The 17,952-nt window shown below is 44.7% G+C and overlaps 2 protein-coding genes across 2 annotated transcripts in view; one reads left to right on the top strand and one right to left on the bottom strand.

Moving 5' to 3' along the window:
• The first annotated feature begins 1,315 nt into the window (after nucleotides 1-1,315).
• On the top strand, nucleotides 1,316-6,174 carry emilin3b (elastin microfibril interfacer 3b). Its single transcript, XM_071907380.2, has 5 exons — nucleotides 1,316-1,418; nucleotides 2,644-2,948; nucleotides 3,164-3,510; nucleotides 3,687-4,037; nucleotides 4,491-6,174. The coding sequence occupies exons 1-5, from the start codon at nucleotides 1,339-1,341 to the stop codon at nucleotides 5,634-5,636; spliced, it is 2,229 nt and encodes a 742-aa protein (XP_071763481.2). The 5' UTR covers nucleotides 1,316-1,338; the 3' UTR covers nucleotides 5,637-6,174.
• A 4,216-nt stretch (nucleotides 6,175-10,390) lies between these two features.
• b4galt5 (UDP-Gal:betaGlcNAc beta 1,4- galactosyltransferase, polypeptide 5) overlaps nucleotides 10,391-17,952 on the bottom strand; it is a 32,376-nt gene continuing 24,814 nt past the window's right edge. Inside the window, exons 5-9 of the mRNA XM_078288267.1 lie at nucleotides 17,026-17,142; nucleotides 16,525-16,712; nucleotides 16,289-16,411; nucleotides 15,715-15,816; nucleotides 10,391-14,871 (exon numbers count right to left, since the gene is read on the bottom strand). Of these exons, the coding sequence (XP_078144393.1) occupies nucleotides 14,724-14,871; nucleotides 15,715-15,816; nucleotides 16,289-16,411; nucleotides 16,525-16,712; nucleotides 17,026-17,142 (678 nt within the window). The 3' untranslated portion in view covers nucleotides 10,391-14,723. The remainder of the gene's footprint in view (nucleotides 14,872-15,714; nucleotides 15,817-16,288; nucleotides 16,412-16,524; nucleotides 16,713-17,025; nucleotides 17,143-17,952) is intronic.

Here is a 17,952-nt window from a genome sequence, read left to right as displayed (position 1 = left end):
GGCGCAGATCATCGTTTCCTGTGTTGTGCAGGGGCCAGGGAACATTTAGCAGTTGCTATAGCTGCATTGGCAATGAAGAGAGAGGGAGAGATAGAGAGAGAGAGAGAGAGAGAGAGAGAGAGAGAGAGAGAGAGAGAGAGAGTCCAGCATGATGCAACAACTGTTCAGAGATTTTATAGTGAAGTTATTATGTGTTGGAATCTGGACACATAACACTTCCAGGCTTCAAAGCAACGTTGGCCATGTCTCAGTGATATTTATTGTCTCTTTCCTTGTTGCATGTCATATCATATATTATTCTTGCTCAATGTACATAATTCTGTAGCACTGAGCTTATCAACAAGGCGTTTCTTCAAGTTGTTTTCAGTTGGTGGTGCAGGTGTTGAAGTATTTAAATAGGAGGCTGCAAAAAACGAGGGAAAAAAAGAGGAATCAGAAAGCAACCTCAACTTGTTAGAAATTGGTCTTGCGACAGAGTGAATACCCTCTGTCATCATCCTGAACCACAATGGTGAACCTAAAGTTGTGGTTTATAAGATGAAGTATTGAAACGTCCCTCATTATTTAGCAATATATTAAGCTCCTCTGTGAAAAGCCCTCCAAAGCCTCCAAGATCTGCTTTCTAGGTTGCAAACCGAAAAATGCAGTTTAAAATTAATACATCTCCAGAGGCATCCATTATCATGGAAAACATCTTGTTTGTAGCAAGATTCATTGAGCACAAAGATGACCATTAAAGAGTGTCAAAGACGCCTGTATGAACCAATCTGTTGTTGCAGAACTGAGCGATTAAGGTTTTGATCAGGTCAGAACATTGTCAAAACTATACCATCCCTTTCCTATCATCGCCTCTATCACCATTTTTATCACCATTCTAGACTTGCTTCAGTTCAGATAAGGAAACCGTTCACATTTTCCACTGAAACAGACTGAGCCGAGGTAAGGTTTCATATTCGAATCAAATTCTTTTCAGGAAGGAATAGGTGTCTCTGATTTTGCCATCACCCAGCAGGAGGTGGTGTAGCACCGGTGCTTTAAACGGAAATATCACTGAATGGGACTGAGTGTTATCTGAGTTCTTGTCACTCAGCTGAGCAGCTGTGCGTTTGGTTAAGAGAGTGCAGTTCATTTTACCTGGACGGACACGTTTTCAAGACATTGAGTTTGATGGGGAAGTGCTGTTGTCTCTTTATTCATTTTTTCACATTCTAACCTCTATTCAATACAAGTAGTATTGATATTATCACTGCTGGAAAAAGATGTTTAACTCTGATCTCCCTCTCTTGTTCCCACAGAAACCACTGCGCCTATGTGGTCCAGAAGAATATCACATGTACGATGCAGGATGGAGTGGCTACCTATGTGAAGGCTGAGTACACCACCAAGTGCATCTGGGGCCAGAAGTGTCCCGTTGTTATGTAAGTTTTCAGACAACCACAACAACAGCTCTTATAACAAAAGGTTAGATAAGGTTAAAGTTCCGCCTCAGGCCTAGCACATTACAGTCTGACTGCTCAGTAGTTTGGCTCTGAATTTGCAAAATCTGTAATCAATAATTTGTTATTTGCACTTTACATTCAAAAACTGAAGTGTGGAGTACATTAAGTAGAGTATGTATCGGTGCTGCCCTCTAGTGTTCATATAATGTACTGTTCATCTGTGTGCCCACAGCTGCGTGCACATCTGTGTTTGTAGTCAGTGATTCTCTGCAGAGAGAAGCCGCTGGGGGAGAATGGTGTTAATGTTCCCAGTTTTGATAATAATTGGATTGTTTCTCTAACTGAATAACGTATGGGCGAAGGATATTAGCTACTGTGTGTACTGTTTCTGACTCTCTACACATTCAAAATGCTTCAAAGCTTCAGGAATTGAATGATTATTGTTGTTTAGAGATGTGGTCACATTTGCTTGTTTACTGATTCTTGTCCTCAAGGTCTGAAATTATAAAATTCAATCAAAATCAAATTATCAGAATAGTAGCATTATTTCTGTATCATGATAAAAAAAGTTCTCAAGCAATACTCAGGCCTTATATGTGTGCACAGGTGCAAGCGTGCATGTGCATGTGTGTGCATGTGTACATATATGCATGCAGACATGCTCTTGAAGATATGTGATTTTGAGATTCTCTGTGATATGTCTTTCAAAAGCCCCCTGTAGTAACATGCCACACAGGGGAAATTAAAGGAGAGTGGATTTTCACTTCAAAAAAGACAGATGAGTCACTGTGTGTGTGTGTGTGTGTGTGAGAGAGAGAGAGAGAGAGAGAGAGAGAGAGGGAGAGGGAGAGGGAGAGAGTTATACTTTGATTCTAAATCAAAAGGAAATTCAGCTCAAACAAGATAACACTCTGAAGTGGTGCTGACCCCAGTCCAGTCCTCTGATGCCACATCATTTACACTACACTTTATCTTAATCTCCTAATCTCTCTCTAATCCACGCTTAATCCCATAGAGAACAACTTCATCCCTTTATCTCTTTATTGCACCTCCCATCTTCCTATGCTATGTCTTTGCTCCATGCTCCTAATTCGTACACACAAATGCAGCACATCTGATAGGATCTGATATGATGTCACTATGGCAATTGTAAAGCACTCTTCACCTCTGATCGCACCCATGATTTCTATTATGTTACCTCCAGGTACAGGACCTTCTACAAGCCCAGGTACAAGATGGGCTTTAAGACAGTGACGGAGCTGGAGTGGAAATGTTGTCCCGGCTACTCTGGAGAGAGCTGCTACGACGGACCCACCTCCCTGCCTGACATCATGATACCCCCTTTCAAGGGCGGAGGTCTGCCCCACCGCCCAGGGATGAAGGGCTTCCCCCATGGCCCCAGACCCCCCACAGGCCACCTGGAGCCGGGCAAGCCCTTCCCCAGCCTGCCTGACCATAGACCCATTCCCACTGGACAGCTGCCTGCTGGGAGTGGCAAACCCAACTATGGTGAGAACAGACCTCAATGGTTTTATAATAATGACTAAAAAGTATAGAAAGTCATCATCTCTCCTTTCAACCTAACATTAGTGTAATACTGCATCCAATACTACAGCATTGCATCTATCCAAAAAATATCTAACATGAAAATCCTTCAATGGCTACATGTGTATATATTCCACTATTTATCCATATTATCTCCTCTCTGTATGATCCTTGTGTAGGAAATAAGTTTGGGGTTTCAGGAGTGACTGGCGAGCGTTTGGACCGTATGGAGGAGGACCTGCGTCGCCTCACCCAGGGCCTAGACACTCTGAACGGGGTGGTGGCCGGCCTGGAGGAGCGTCTGCGCACCTCCCTCCGGGAGGATACCAACAAGATCCTGGGCTCCCTGCTCCCCAGCGCTCCCCGTCTGGCTGACTCCACGGTGGGCTTTGGGGTGATCCCAGACGGAACGCCTGATGGGCTGGAGGGAGGAGAGGGCTTCACTGGCTTTGGAGACTTAGCAGGAAGGGTAACAGAAGTGAAGGATGAGCTGCGGGCCAAGACTCACATGTTGGAGGAGATTCAGGTACTGTGCTACTCTGCTTATACTGAGATCAACTGAATTAAATGTTACAGCTTGATTGTGTTGAGCTTAATCAAATAAGGCCTCATTTATCTTTATCTCTTTCTCTCTGTCTCTTTTTCTTATTTGTTACTTTTTCCTCCTCCTCTTCATCTGTGTTTCTCTTTCCCTCTCTCTAGGGAATGGTCCTGGGTCATGATGGCCAGCTGAAGAGGCTAATAGAAGCAGCCAGCGGCAGGCCCATCCCTGGCTCCAGCCCCACTATTCTCCTGGAGGAACTCCTGGACGCCAAGCTGGCCGGGGTGCGGGCTGAGATCCTGGATGGGTTCGAGCGCCGTCTGACAGGCCTAGAGAGCCACTGTGAGGAGAGGATCGGGGAGGTGCAGAGGCAGTGCCACAGGGAGCACATGGATGGCCAGGAGCAGATGCAGCAGTCTCTGGATGGAAGAGAGACCGGGATCAGGGAGGAGTTGGGCTCTCTGCAGGCTCAGATCCAGGGCCTCACTCTCACTGAGAGCTGCTGTGGACAGGTAGCTATAACACTCACATGCATGTGAAACTACACTAGGCATTACTGTACTGTAATACAATCAGGATGCAGTTCAAACTCATGACAATGCACTCAAATTGTCAATTCTACTGAAACACACAATGCTCAATTTAATTTATTGCTTAGGCTTTTGATGTAAGGGCGGACATTATATGGCAACTAAACTACAATTAGGGTAAAATAGTGATAAGTTGAAAAGGCAAAGTCTTCAAGAACACAATGTGAATATACTCAAACTTTAAACAAAACATTTAGCTAAGTACATTTCAGACTGTTTCTTTAAACAGCTGAGTGGGCCACATCACTACATTGTAATCATTAATGACTTGAAGTACAAAATTACATGCCAGTGTTTTGACTATCATTAAACCTTTGATTTGACTGACATTTTCATTATATGACTAATGAACTAATAATTTCCTGATTATTACAGGTGAACAGCCTGTCCCAGCGGGTGCTGTTGCTGGAGGAGTCAGTCAAAGGTCTGACAGAGTCTCAGAGACAGCTCCAGACGGCCCTCACTGACCAGAGCATCCACGTGGAGACACTGATCGAGACCCGCCTGGTGGACATGGAGGGCCGTCTCAACGCCACCGAGGGCGGGCTGGACGGAGCGCCGGGGCTCCCTGGCGGTCTGGATGGCTTCAAGACCATGCTGGAGGACAAGCTGAAAACCCTGGAGGAGAGAGTGTTTGTGGCCGTGGAGGAGCTGAGCAACGCCACCGCCCCGGCGCTCCTGGAGGGCCAGGTGGTCCCGGCCCTGGAGACAGAGATTGAGTCGGTGAGGAGGAGAGTGGAGGGAGACCTGGACGGCATCCAGAAACAGCTAATCGACCTGGAGCTCCTCTGCACCTCCTCTTGCTCGCCCTCCACCCCACCAGCAGGGGGTGTGAGTGTAGCCGAAGTGGAAGAAGAGTGTGAGGGGATGGAGAAGAAGATGACTGGCCGCCTGGACACCCACGCTGACCAGCTGGACCGTCTCAACAGCACCCTGCAGAACCTGCTTTTCCGTATCGCCCAGGAGGAATCAGAGGGCGCCGTCCAGGGAGAGATCACCCTGCTCAAGGTCAACATCAACTCCGTGAACCGGACCCTGAAGGGCCTGAGGGACTCTGTTAGCTTCATCGCTAAGGAAGTGGGCCACGCTAACGCCAGCTGGGAGCAGAGAGAGAACCAGCTAGCCAGCCAGGTGCATGGCATCACCAAGCTAGTGGGCCACCAAGCCTCCCTGCTGGGGGCCGGGGACAGGCGGCTGGCCCAGCTGAAGGGAGAGCTAGTGGCCTTGAAGAGGAGGCTGTCCGGGGAGCTCCAGGGCTGCCGGAGCACGGCGCTGGGAGTACAGAAGGAGGTGAAGGAGGTGGACAGCAGGGTGAGCCAGGTGGAGGGCCAGTGCAGCAGCCTGGGGGAGCTGGCGGAGCACCTGGAGAGGATCAGGGCCGAGCTGGAGAGACACTCAGACTCCTACCTGGCCCAGGTGAACGGCACGCTGGCCAACCATTCAGACCAGCTAGCTGAGCTGAAGGGAGAGATCAAAGACTGTGTGGCCAAGGGAGCAGCCAACCAGAATGGAGACCAGTAGCATCTGAGCTACAGAACAAAAATGAAACTTGTGTGTGCATCTCATTAGGCTCAAGTGACTTCCTCTGCTTCTCTCCTCTCTCTTTCAACCCCCCATCTGCGCACATGCAAATTAACTGAACCAGTGAAAGCAATTTCCCGTAAGCCCCCAGCCTAGAGCCTCCAGCTGTCCTGGGTTTTCAGCTCAGTGAAGTGAGTAGAGGAGATGCAGACACAAACATTAGAGTAGTGAGACACACCTATGGTTGTATAGCTGGGCAATATTTTCCCTTGAGATTTTATTCTATAGGGCATTTGTTTTTTTTCTCTGATCATGATTGTTTTGTTTTCACATTTTAACTTTTTTAACTTATATGAAGTGACTGCATTGTTATGATGTTAAGCTGTTTGTATTAGAGGTGTTTGTGTAAAAAAACGATAACAAAACAAAGTGAATGATATGGGACTAATACGCTGCTACGGGTTTCTACTGACAAGCACACTCGACACCCTTTGTGTGGACTCTTGTCTGATCCTTTAAAAATACTGTACGTCAACTTGGTGCTATACGTTTTTGTAAACTTTTGTTTTACATAAGTGTAAAAATGAAATGTATTTCTCCATTGAGTGTTGTGTTCATTTCCTGCTGCGTTGCTCTGGTTTCAGCGAAGTTCCAAGATCCACCATCAGGGGACAGTAAAAACACATTAAATGGCAGGGTAGATGGAAGAGCAATAAAATCCAAAACGCTTCAATGATTTGCTTAGAATGACAGTATTTTCAGACACAGTTGTTTAATGTAGTCCAAAACACACAGGGGCAGTCATATTAGAAAAAAGAAAACTGAAGGCTAAATGGTTGAAGGTTCAAAACTACAAGGTTCTGATCTCGATGTCCACATGACAAATGACATCACACAGTTGACCTTAAAATGCTGAACTACTGAAAGAAGTTAAAGGCATGTCACATTTATTTCCCTCCATATTTGTTATCATGAGGGCTGTTTTGCCATCCAGAATGAAGACTATAAACAGCTTTTGAGTTATGACTAAGCCTATAGTCAGGTTGCACTGTCTGCAGGTTTCACAGAGCATCAGCACATAGTTTAGGACAGCAACATCCCTCATTGATTAAAGCTGGCTGACAGCTTGTAATGGGGACCAGAAATGTATCATTACTCCATGCTGCATACAGCATATTGGCTGGAGGAATTTGAGGTGTGACTGCACAGAGTAAGCAGTTTTGGAAGAGGAATAAGTTTTTGTTCAAAAACCCTGACATCACCAAATTGATACATAGAGTAAACAGTGCTCATTTGATATCAACTTCACTGAAATGGCAAATGAGCACATCTTATTACGCTTGCAAACCACATCACCTCGAGTTTCTTTTTCATCTCATAAGAACTAGTGCCAATAACACATCTGTAGCAACAAGACATGGTGGTCACATGGAGGAGGAGGTGGAGGTGGAGGTGGAGGTGGCGGTCAAGTTGTTGAGGTGAGGTCAAGTGGCCAAGGGTCATGAGGTGAAAGTGCGCAGGATATTAAAGTGTGTGTCGAGTCAGAGGTTAGGTGAGGCTCGGAGATAATGAATGGGGCAGAGTGAAATGAGCTGCGAAAATTGGTTGACCTCCCACCACTGAAGCACCGTCAGCAGGTCCTCTGTACCGCATCAGCACATGCCTTTTAAAGACAACATCTCTCACTAACCAGAACAGGATGAAGCGATCACAGCGTAATGAAAACCAGAGGTTAGATATAAAAATAAAAATGCTGGAGGAGCTATATGTACGGAGCGGATGGAGAGGGTGGAGGTCACAGGAAAAGGGAGGATGGATATACGGGAAGACAGGACAGGCTGGGAGAGGAGGAGGAGGAGGGAATGGGAGCAACGATGGTGAGATAATGGTGAGCACGAGAGAGGGGAAGTGGATGCGGATTGGATGTAATGAGAGATGAAAACGTATGGTGAGATGGTATCAAAGAGAAAAAGATGAGGAGAGACAATGGATGGTGGTGACAGTCGGATGAGGGAGGAGGGGAGCTGAGAGGACGAGCGCGGCTTGCTGAGGAAGAAACCTCAAGCCGATGGGCGGGGATATGACGAGGGCAGGAGAGCAGAAGATGGACAGTCAGATGGAGGGAGCGATAGTGTCAGTAAAGAAGAAGAAAGCGAGAAGAGGAGGAAGCGGAGGGATGGGGAGCAGATGGGTTGACGCTCTGCTCGTCCCTCGGTTGCATCACTCGTCTCCCTGGCAGGAGAGCAGGCAGGAGTCACAACAAGGCTCTTGGAGATCTTAGCCAGGGAAAATACACACACACACACGCACACACACACACACACAAACAGTACAAATGGGCAAACAGCGGCAGCGTGAGTTTAAACCCCAGGGGCAGGGAGGCAGCAGCTGGGTACCCTCTCCCATCCCACTTTACCCTCACCCTCCCTGGGGAGGCTGCAAGACACAGAGGGCCGTCCCATCGGAGACCTGGAGGAAACACAGCACACAGGGGGAGGATGTGGGAGTGGGGGGAGGCATGGGGACAGAAAATAGCATGAGTGAGACAGAGGGAGCAGGTTGAGTAGTGCTGTAATGCTGGGTAATGCTCACACCTCAGACCATGACAAGATGTTATGTAATAGTGATATTACAAGCATGAATTCATATGACATCCACACGTGGGTACCATAGCTTCCCCTCTTTCTCTGTCTCTTTCTTTCACACATGCATGACGTGCACACACATACACACATAGTATCCCGTAAGGCACTGTTGTTCTCCATTACTCAAACATCTGACTTAACCAGACATGATAGCATGGACCCTTTAACACACAATGTCAACATATACAGCATATAGAACGTACACACAAAGCTAAAAATTGTGTAAAGCTAAAGGGCATGTCTCTCTGATTGTCTCTCAGTGCGGATACTGTGTTTGGAGGGGGTCATGGCTGACATTGCAGCCTACACACACATAAATAGACACCCACACACACACACACACACACGCTGATACACACACAAACAGTACACAGAAGCAAAGGCGCCACTGATGCTGGCATCAAAGCCTTTGAGTGGCAGACGAGGGTGTGGATGTGGATGAATTAATAAAGGATGTGCACGAGAACACAGTGTGTGTGTTGGTGTGTGTTGTACATGCGTGCCAGGACTACTCTTAAGATCTTAAGAGCTGCCCTCTGTGTGTGTCTGACAGCTAAGTGACAGTGGTGTTAGCATACCAAAGCCTTGTGTTTCACAGACTCCATTAAGATGTGGCTACTCCAGCCGGGCTTTTACTCTATGCCTCTGCCAAGCATCTCACACACACACACACACACACACACACACACACACACACACACACACACACACACACACACACTGCGACTACTGTTACAATGCAGAAGAGAAGCTGGAGCATTTGCGGTGAGGATAAATGGACGTTTTGGGGTACACATTTTATATATAATTGCAGTACATCGTATTAATAGTGCATCTGTGAAAGTTAAATAGTCAATGATTTTTTTCCTCATTTACTGCGGAGGGAAACATAGAAAACTATATACACTTTGTTTCCACAAATTCCTTGCAATGCGTATGAACTCACAGCTAGATGTCCCATCGCTGCCACTTAACATTTGCTTCTTCAAGCCCATAATTAAATTATCAGCTGTCAGTCCTGTTAACTAGCAAAGATGCGCTGTTAATGTGCTAAATGCCACAGGGCTGGAGCTGCTCTGATTCATTGCATCTTAAGTGACCTCTCGTCAAAGCATCTCATTCTGCTCCCCATTTTCCATGCTGCCTCTCTGGATGTCAGTGGCTGGACATCCCAACAAGCAGCATCTTTGTCCCGGGCTCAGGATGTGTACATGCTCACACACATTCATACCCACAATACCCAGCTGTCAACTGAGCAGTCTGCATGACAGAATGGCATGGGGGATTATAAAAAGAAGTCTGGTAAAAAGGAAGGCTCTGGTCCCGAGACGATGGGATTTTGTTACTATCTGTGGATCACAAGAGCCATAGCCCACTGTGTCCGAGCCAAAACCACAGACAATAACGCTCTGTTAGGGCGAGAGTGTTTAAGAGGGGACGTGATGCTATCTATATCCCCGCTTACTGGATGGAGCCAATTCCTGTTGTACTCCTCAGTGCTCAAGCAGGCCTTCAGTCTGCAGCAGAGGTATCTACTGTATTGTATTGCAGGGCTTCTTAATTTTTGCTGTGTCAAGGACTTGAGATTAGCAGGATATTTAGCCAAGGACCCCCTCGTAGAAGGGCATTTTTCCAAGGAACCTCAAACAAATAGATTCTGTCATTGCATAACTAGTAAACAACAGTAATATTATTTTGCGTTTGTGCCGAGGTCTCTCTGGGACTCTCTCAAAGACAATTGTGCATCTCCAGACTCCACCTTTTATCACCACTTCTGAGAGTCCGTACAGGATAAAGCTCCGACAGCAGTGAGCTTCTGTGAGCATTAATCATTAGGAATTATAATACTCCCAGTGGCGCGGTTTCACCAGCAGCTCAGTGACTGTGGCCAGTTTGTGCTCTGTGTTTTGTCACTGTAATGAAGTCTAAACTAAAACTCTCTTAAGAGGAAGCGTGTGTATGTTTACACACACAGTATTACACAGCGGCAGTATTCTGTAAACTGGTTATTACTCTGAACATTTCAAATAGAGACACCGAGCACATCAAAGGCAGATGGGGCTGTAGCTGGGACACAGAACCAACCGTACAGGCAAAAAGATATATCTTTTCAAGTTTCATTTTATTGGTGTACTTTGACAATAACAATGATGGTATAAAAGAAAATCTCCATCATACAAATTTTGATAATCAAAAGATAATATGCAGATACACAAACGGATACACATAAGGCTGACATCAAGTTTTGACAAGTGGCTTCAAATGGCTTCAGTTCAAGGAGAATGTCCCTCCTTACAATCAGAGAAGATATATTTTAAATTTAGTCATCTTTACCTTTTTTTTTTTTAAGTTAGCTTTCATACAAAAAAAACTCAGTGTAGATTTTGGAGTGGATTGTGTCGCTGGTTTGGGTGCCTGTGTTTCATTCTAAGCATTATAAGCATATGGTGTTTTTTGGCTGACATTTTGCTCTCTATATCCTACAGTGCTTTACTTTGACCTACACCCTCCCCCAACAGCTGTCACTATCAAAGAGACATCGCACACAGAAACGAGGCCGTTCATCTGAAGATCGATGCCTACGTCTCCCGCAAAATGTCTCCTCAATCGCTACAGCATATGAAGTACGGGGGGAAGCTTGTGGAATGCAGAACACTTCAGATTGCGAGAGGAATCTAAAATTGATGGACTAATATGAGGATATTCCTAATAAAAAAAGGCTGTGCTGGGAAGCAGTGATGTAAAAACATTGATGTAGCTGTGTGAGCTTCACTAGCACTTAAATGGCACCAGGTAGATCCCCAGCCAAACCACTCCAAAGCCTTGTTCATTATGCTAGCATCTGTAGTGATTTAAGACCTTATAGAATTTCTAGAACACTACACACAACAATATTTACAATGGTCATTATCTTGATATGCACTTTTTTCAATTTAAATAGATTTTGCTTATAAAAAAAATAAAAACTCGAGTGAAAAACACTGCAATAAATTAACAAGCTTTAAGGCTGCCAGTCTTGTCAGGTGTCCATGGAGTGGTCCCATCATTTAGACTGGCACAATGGATCAGAATAGGTGAGATTATGGTGGGATGGAGCCTATATAGGGAGCAGCAGGCCTGGGTCTGGGTTGAGGCCATGCACGTAACGGACCGAGACTTGCCAGCTACTGCGGCTCTTATCACCAACTGAAAACATAGCCCCATTTCCTGTTTCAGATAAAAGCATGGGAATGCAGACTTGTTTACCCCCGTTACTAAAGTTATCTAATGGACATGAAAAACCCATCGTTTTGAATATGTGTTTGCTCGCCAAGCCACTGGTTCTACATTGTGGAGTACAGAGCCCAATACTGACTCTAAATATAGCTATGACATCCAGAGGGCCTCCTCATGTCAAGGGTCACCTCGGTGTCAGAGTCTTGCTTCTTCAATTCAATACTCAAACTAAACTCATTTGGCTTTTACTACATGTCCATCTAGCTTTTAATTTCAAGCAATGAAAAAGAAAAAAAGGTAATATACAGTGTATCATATGAGTGTCAAGAGCTAGAAAAGAACCTGCAAGTTCTCCTCAACCAGGTCACTATAAATGAATCTCTTATCAGTGCTGGAAAACAAAGGAAAAACAACAAAAAAAAAAAACTCAAATGTGTATGGAGCACAATAGACGTCTGCACTGACAGGTTCAGCCATTTCACTCAAACACACTTGGAAAAGAAAACGTATGAACACACATGCTGCTGTTGTCCATGACTTCCACTAGGCACCTCCAGAGTGATTGGCTAGGAGGTAAACACGTGCTTCTGGTTGTGATCATGAACCAGTGCAACAAGCATTGATTAGTTTCACCTGGCAGGATGGAAAGGCAGCGGGTTTACAACTGGATGCATAAAAATAAAAAACGTGACCCTCTTTATACGCAGGTTGCAGTTAAATGAAAGTGCTGTATGAAATTAGAGGGATGTTTTACCGATCCATAGTAGCCTTTATGATGTTGGGATTGGTTCCAGTAAGCACGTAGTGAGCGACTCCATCAAAGGGAGCTCTGGAAGGTCAGCACCATTGATTATCAATTAGGATATGGGAGGTGCTTAGTGAAAGGCAGTGACTACCAGCACTTCCTGATTAGGTGTCTCTCTTTTCCTGTGGTTGTCAAACAAAATGGCTCCCCTCCGACAGTGTCTGTTCAGCAGATTAATACACACCAGGCTGTGGGTCCCATTCCATTTCATAAGGCCAGTTATTCAACTTCTTTTCACTTCTAACGAAGAAATCACTTTGTGACTGAATGAAATGGAGCGGCTCCCGTTCACACAGGCCTGAACCTCGCAATCCCACACAAATATACATTAACTACAAGTTTCAGTGCATCTAACACAGTCTGTCTTATGTCACCTACTAAATCATCACATCAACCGCAAGAAAAATAAAAACTAAAACAATCATAGAAAATAAAAGATCAAATAAATAAAACGAGGTCCAGCCTCTTAACTTCGTATTTCATTGCGGGAACACAACAGTTAGTCAACCATCCACATTTCCCCCCCAAGAGATACATCTTAAGAAATGCATACAAGGCGATTTGTGTGAAATGAAGTAGCTGTATGACTAGAGGGCAGACATAGTGAGGTGAGAGTGTCTGTATAAATGTTTCTAAGAGTGACTGGATTTACAGTAATGGGACATATCACTCAAAATCAACACTGTCAAACACACAAATAAGAGAGGGAAATTTTAGCAACTGCTGTGTACTGCCAGTGTGCTGCCAGCCTGTTTCAGTGTGTAGTGTTAGATCACCCCACCTAACAAAAACACTAGTGAGACTGACACCACAAAGCAGTACCTCTGGCCAAAGCATGGCCACATGCTAACTAAGCAAAACAGTGGCTTATTATATGACCTCTTAGAGATGCATTCAGATCTGTTTTCCCCTATCCAAGTCTAGACATGAAAGTGTCAGTTAAACATAAAGGCAGCCTTAGATCAGTTGTTGAAGAGATAATGTTTTCACAGCAGCTGCATAGAGGGAGGGCTGGCAAGCGGTAGCACAAACACTTGTCGATCTGAAAATAACATCGCAAAGCTGCTGTAAACACCAATGACAGTGATAGCAAATAAGTATTCTCTACCTCCAATTCTCTTTCACAAAAATGAAGGTGAGTAAACATTAATGAAGGATGTGGGATACAAAATAATAAAAAAAAAAAAAACGGACAAATGTTTATCTCTCTCTGGCCTTAGACTTAGATATCACACACAAGGTGAGGTCTAAAGTCAGTCTGTCACAGTTTCAGGGGTGAAGTCTCCGGGCGGTCACCTTGAAGACCCAGCACTGACAACAGGATACCTACATGGCCATTTGCATAGCTCTCCCTCACTTGTATACACACAGACACAGACACGCACATAGTTTCTGACTGGGTGGCATGTTTGCTTAGGCAAAGGTGTGTCGATTGTGAGGTTTGCATACAGAGCAACACTTACTAAAGTCACTCCTTCCCCGCACTCCAATCAGGGTATGCTAGCACCCATGCTACTGCATCTGTATAGTGAGGAAGTCGTGTCTAAGTTCTGCTTTACAGCTTATTGCTAATGTTATGAGTGTTGCTCTCCAACATACAGCCATTCCCAAGCAGCCAGAACATCCGATACAACTATGCAACACAAGCATCACAGCCGTTTTAAAATGGTATGCATACAGGACAAAATATAGTTGGTAAGAGTCGGTTAAGGTACTAATATACTCTAAAATTAAGATAAACTATTTCACATATATAAGATTGAAAACACTCACTCTTTCTGTCATTCTCTCTCACTCTCTTCACTTGTAGATTTGGCATACCTTCTGCAGAACCAGCTGCAAGAGTCCACTCTGTTAAGTTGCTATGTGGTTGTGTGTGCATGAACGTTTTCACAGGTTTACTGCATTGGTGAAAATAAGTAGTGCAAGAGCAAACTCAAAAAAAACCCAAAGCCTCAGGGACCATATCAGCACACATAAGTCAAAGAGAGGGAGTGTGTGTGTGTGTGTGTGGGCGCGCGTGTGTGTTATGTGTGTGTTACAGCCTATTTTCATAACCAAACACAACAGCGGAGGAATTAAATCATGACAGATTGAATAAGCAAATGAATGAAAGAATGAATGTTGAAGGCCAAAATGGTGCGAAAGGCATGTGGAGACCGAAGACTAGAGAAGCCCGAATGAGAGGAGTGATGGATCGTGGCACAAAAAAAGTGCAGCGTTTATACCTATTCTCTAACATGATTTACCCAACATACTTGTGTGTCTCCATGTTTTTTTTTTTTGCATACAAACAAAAGAAACAAAGCAAAGAATTGATCAAATAAAAAGTCCTAAGCAGTGCTGCGACTGGTGAGATATGGCTGACGTCCCAGAGGACTTTGATTCCCGGGTGGGCTTCGCGGCCCGGCTGCGCCTCGGTCAGTAGTCGGCTATGGGGGCGAGTTTTCTGCTCAAGCTGACTGAGACGTTGGTGTAGAGAAGCCTCCTGGACACTAGGGGGGAGTAGTTTATGTTGTTGAGACCATCCACTCTCTGCCTCTCCTTAGAGTGGCGTAGTAGAGTATACCTGCAGGAATAAGCAATGAATGAATCACTGATCCATCCACAAGGCCTTGCCTCTTCATTTCAATACTAGGAGTTGTTATATTAGGAGAGCAGAAAGAACAATGGAAAACGGTATGCAACATGACTCCCATGTAATTGAAGTCGAAGCAAACTGCCAGTGTTGCACGCATAGGTCAACAAAGGTCAACATGTTAGCCAAAGTTGGAGTTAGAGACACTTAAAAATGAATAAACAGTGATGTAACATGTTTGCAGTGGAACAGATTTCATCATCCTGCTTACTGTAACCAGATGGCAAAATTGGGTGATTATTGAAATTGCTAGCTTCATAGTTTGTGGTTAAGACAAACTGACTGAATGTTGCATACATGCAACATTGGAAATGTTTCACCGCACAGCATTGCAACATAGCTATAGTAATAGATGAATCAGTAGGAATTTATAGAATATGCACAGGAAAAGTTGAGAGAAAAAAGTCCATTCTGAGGAAAGATTCTCAGATTTCTTCCCCCAGAATCAGCTCCTTGGAGTTTCCAATTGGAATTTTTTTTTTCTTTTCACTCCACAGGATCTCGTAAGTAACTTAGAATTTGAGCAGAGAGAGAATGAATGGAATTTAGCCCTCAAGCATACAAGCATATCACATGCAAAGTCTTTAAAAGAGCAGAAATTCCCTCAAAGTCACTGTTCTGACTTTTCATGTGACTGGCTTACATCACATGGTCCTAAGCCTCATTCCAATTATCTGCTCCCACCCTTAAAACCAAATCTACACCCTTCAGACTGCGTGCGTGCGTGCGTGTGTGTGTGTGTGTGTGTGTGTGTATGTGTGTGTGTGAACTGACCTTCCCAAGAACTGGACCTCTCCACGATGGTGATGTGGAATTGACATGTAGCGTCCCTGTTCTCCATGTGGCCTGCTGACTGTGTAGTTGGCAAACCGCACCCTATACAAACATATTAAACGCAGATTAACACAGAATTTAAATAGACAGGCATAGCAAACATCATACTGGTGACTTTTATACTCGTGCTCTCATGTTATTTATTATGTCAGTAACATGATATGACAAAAATACACCAGAAAAAAGGGCTTAACAGTAACAGCAAACAAAAGAGTTAATTAACTATAGCAACAAGCATAAAAGCCATTCAGCAATAATGGCAGTGTGCACTGAAAGCCCAGAGTGTGTACAGCTGCCTGGGAGATACGTAGGCGGGTGGAGGGACAAAAATGGTGTTTGGCAAAGACTGACAAAAACACCAACAAACACAAAAACGAAAAGCTACTGTGTGCCAACTGACCTAACCCATCTCTTGAGCAAGCCTCAACGATACTGATAGGCCTGCGCTGCAAAGAGCTGTCAGACAGGACAGAGTGTGTGTGTGTGTGTGTGTGTGTGTGTGTGTTCTCCTCACCTGTTCCAGAGGTCATCGTCCTCTCCTCCCCAGCCCCAGAATGCATTAGGAAATCCATTGATCTTTTTGAACTGCTTTACAGTTAGGCCACTGACACCGCCGAAGAACTCGTTATATGGAAGCCTAGAAGGGACACAAACGCATGATGACTGTTTTATAGACTCAACAAAAGTACATATATTCAAATGAAGCACCCGAGAAGTTCATATCCCCGTGGAGGCAGAATGAGGACTCACATGTAGGAGTACTTGTTGAGCTTGACAGCAAAGTGCCGGGGCATGTCTGTACAGCCGTAGTAGTTTCTGTCGTTCTCCATCAGGTGGTCCACATCATGGAAGATCAGACAGTCCCAGTCCAGGTCCTTCATAGCCTCTTTGTAGCCCACGTTGAACAACATGGCTCGGTTAAACGGCTCTGCACCCATCTGGTGGGTGGGAGGGAAGGAAGGGAGGGAGGGAGAGAAAAAATGAAACTAAGAGAGACTTTGATGTGGCTGACAATTCCTGTTCTTTGTGGCTTGATCGTTAGGCTCGAACAATTAACTCACTATCTACAGCTCTATTATTGTTACAGTTATCGCCTGAGACACAGAGTTTACACTCACTGTATCATCCCCAAGGACCATTTCAGCAAACACCAGTTCATGTAAGAAAACTGCTTGGCCTTCGCACATGTGAATATGTTAATCCCTGCCAATGACTGCAAATGTGTGTGTGTGTGTGTGTTTGTGTGTATACCTGCTCTATGACATAAAAGGCAAACTGGAGTCTCTGTTTCTGCAGCACTGGCACCAGGTGCCTAAGGAGGATGGGTAAGTGTTCATGGCGGTTCCTGAACGGGACCAGGATTGCCACCTATGGACAGAGAATGGAATAAAATGCAAAAAAAAAAAATGAAATAACATGCATATGTAATTACAAACACATGCAAACAGATGCACAGTGACACTCACGTGCCCACAGAACAATCTGATCTATAAAGCTAAATAAATTGTAGCAATTGTACAAAGTGCATCTGTTCCTCCTAGTCATAATCTCTCAGCAGTCAGTAATTGGCAAAGTGAGGGCAAAGTCACCGCTAAACGACACTAATTCTAATGACAACTCATGACAAAAGAGTGGCAGGCTCTTGCCATCTCACTTCCACAATGAGATCTGACATGTATCGATCGCAATCTGGAAAAGGCCTAGTATTTTTTTTATTCCTTTTTTCCCTGAGAGCGGTTGCTATAAAAGTCCAGCTTTTTGAGAGCAGATTCACTGAAGTTTCCTTTGAAGCTCAGCAAAGAGTAAAACTGTCACAGGGAGCGACAAAAAAAAAATGAGAGGAGGAGAGAGCGGTTGAGAGAGAGACTACTGCAGTAAAGACTAGAGGCAGAATGCAGGTTAGTGAAAGGGAAAGAGAGAGAGAGAGAGAGAGAGAGAGAGAGAGAGAGAGAGAGAGAGAGAGAGAGAGAGAGAGAGAGAGAGAGAGAGAGAGAGATTTGGTTGTCAGAACACACACAGTCCCTCGGGGCAAATGAATGAGAGACAGTCAGAGGCAAACAGACAGACAGATGGCGGGCAGCATCGCTCTGTTAGACAAAAAGAGGGATAGTGATAAAGAAAAGAACAGAGTGGAGTCGTCGCTCAGTCCGCTGACTAGCTCAACAATGAAAACAGCAT

The sequence above is a fragment of the Centroberyx gerrardi genome, chromosome 14 (genome assembly GCF_048128805.1).
Source record: "Centroberyx gerrardi isolate f3 chromosome 14, fCenGer3.hap1.cur.20231027, whole genome shotgun sequence".
Lineage (NCBI taxonomy): Eukaryota > Metazoa > Chordata > Actinopteri > Beryciformes > Berycidae > Centroberyx > Centroberyx gerrardi.
Note: the sequence above shows the minus strand (reverse complement) of the source record. Positions and strands in the feature narration are given on the sequence as shown.

Excerpts from the sequence above, each read along its gene's own strand:
- emilin3b (XM_071907380.2), top strand. The coding sequence starts at position 1,339 with ATGCAGGATGGAGTGGCTACCTATGTGAAGGCTGAGTACACCACCAAG. Across the intron at positions 2,949-3,163 it reads GAGTGGCAAACCCAACTATG|GAAATAAGTTTGGGGTTTCA; the intron begins GTGAGAACAGAC and ends ATCCTTGTGTAG. Across the intron at positions 3,511-3,686 it reads ACATGTTGGAGGAGATTCAG|GGAATGGTCCTGGGTCATGA; the intron begins GTACTGTGCTAC and ends CCCTCTCTCTAG.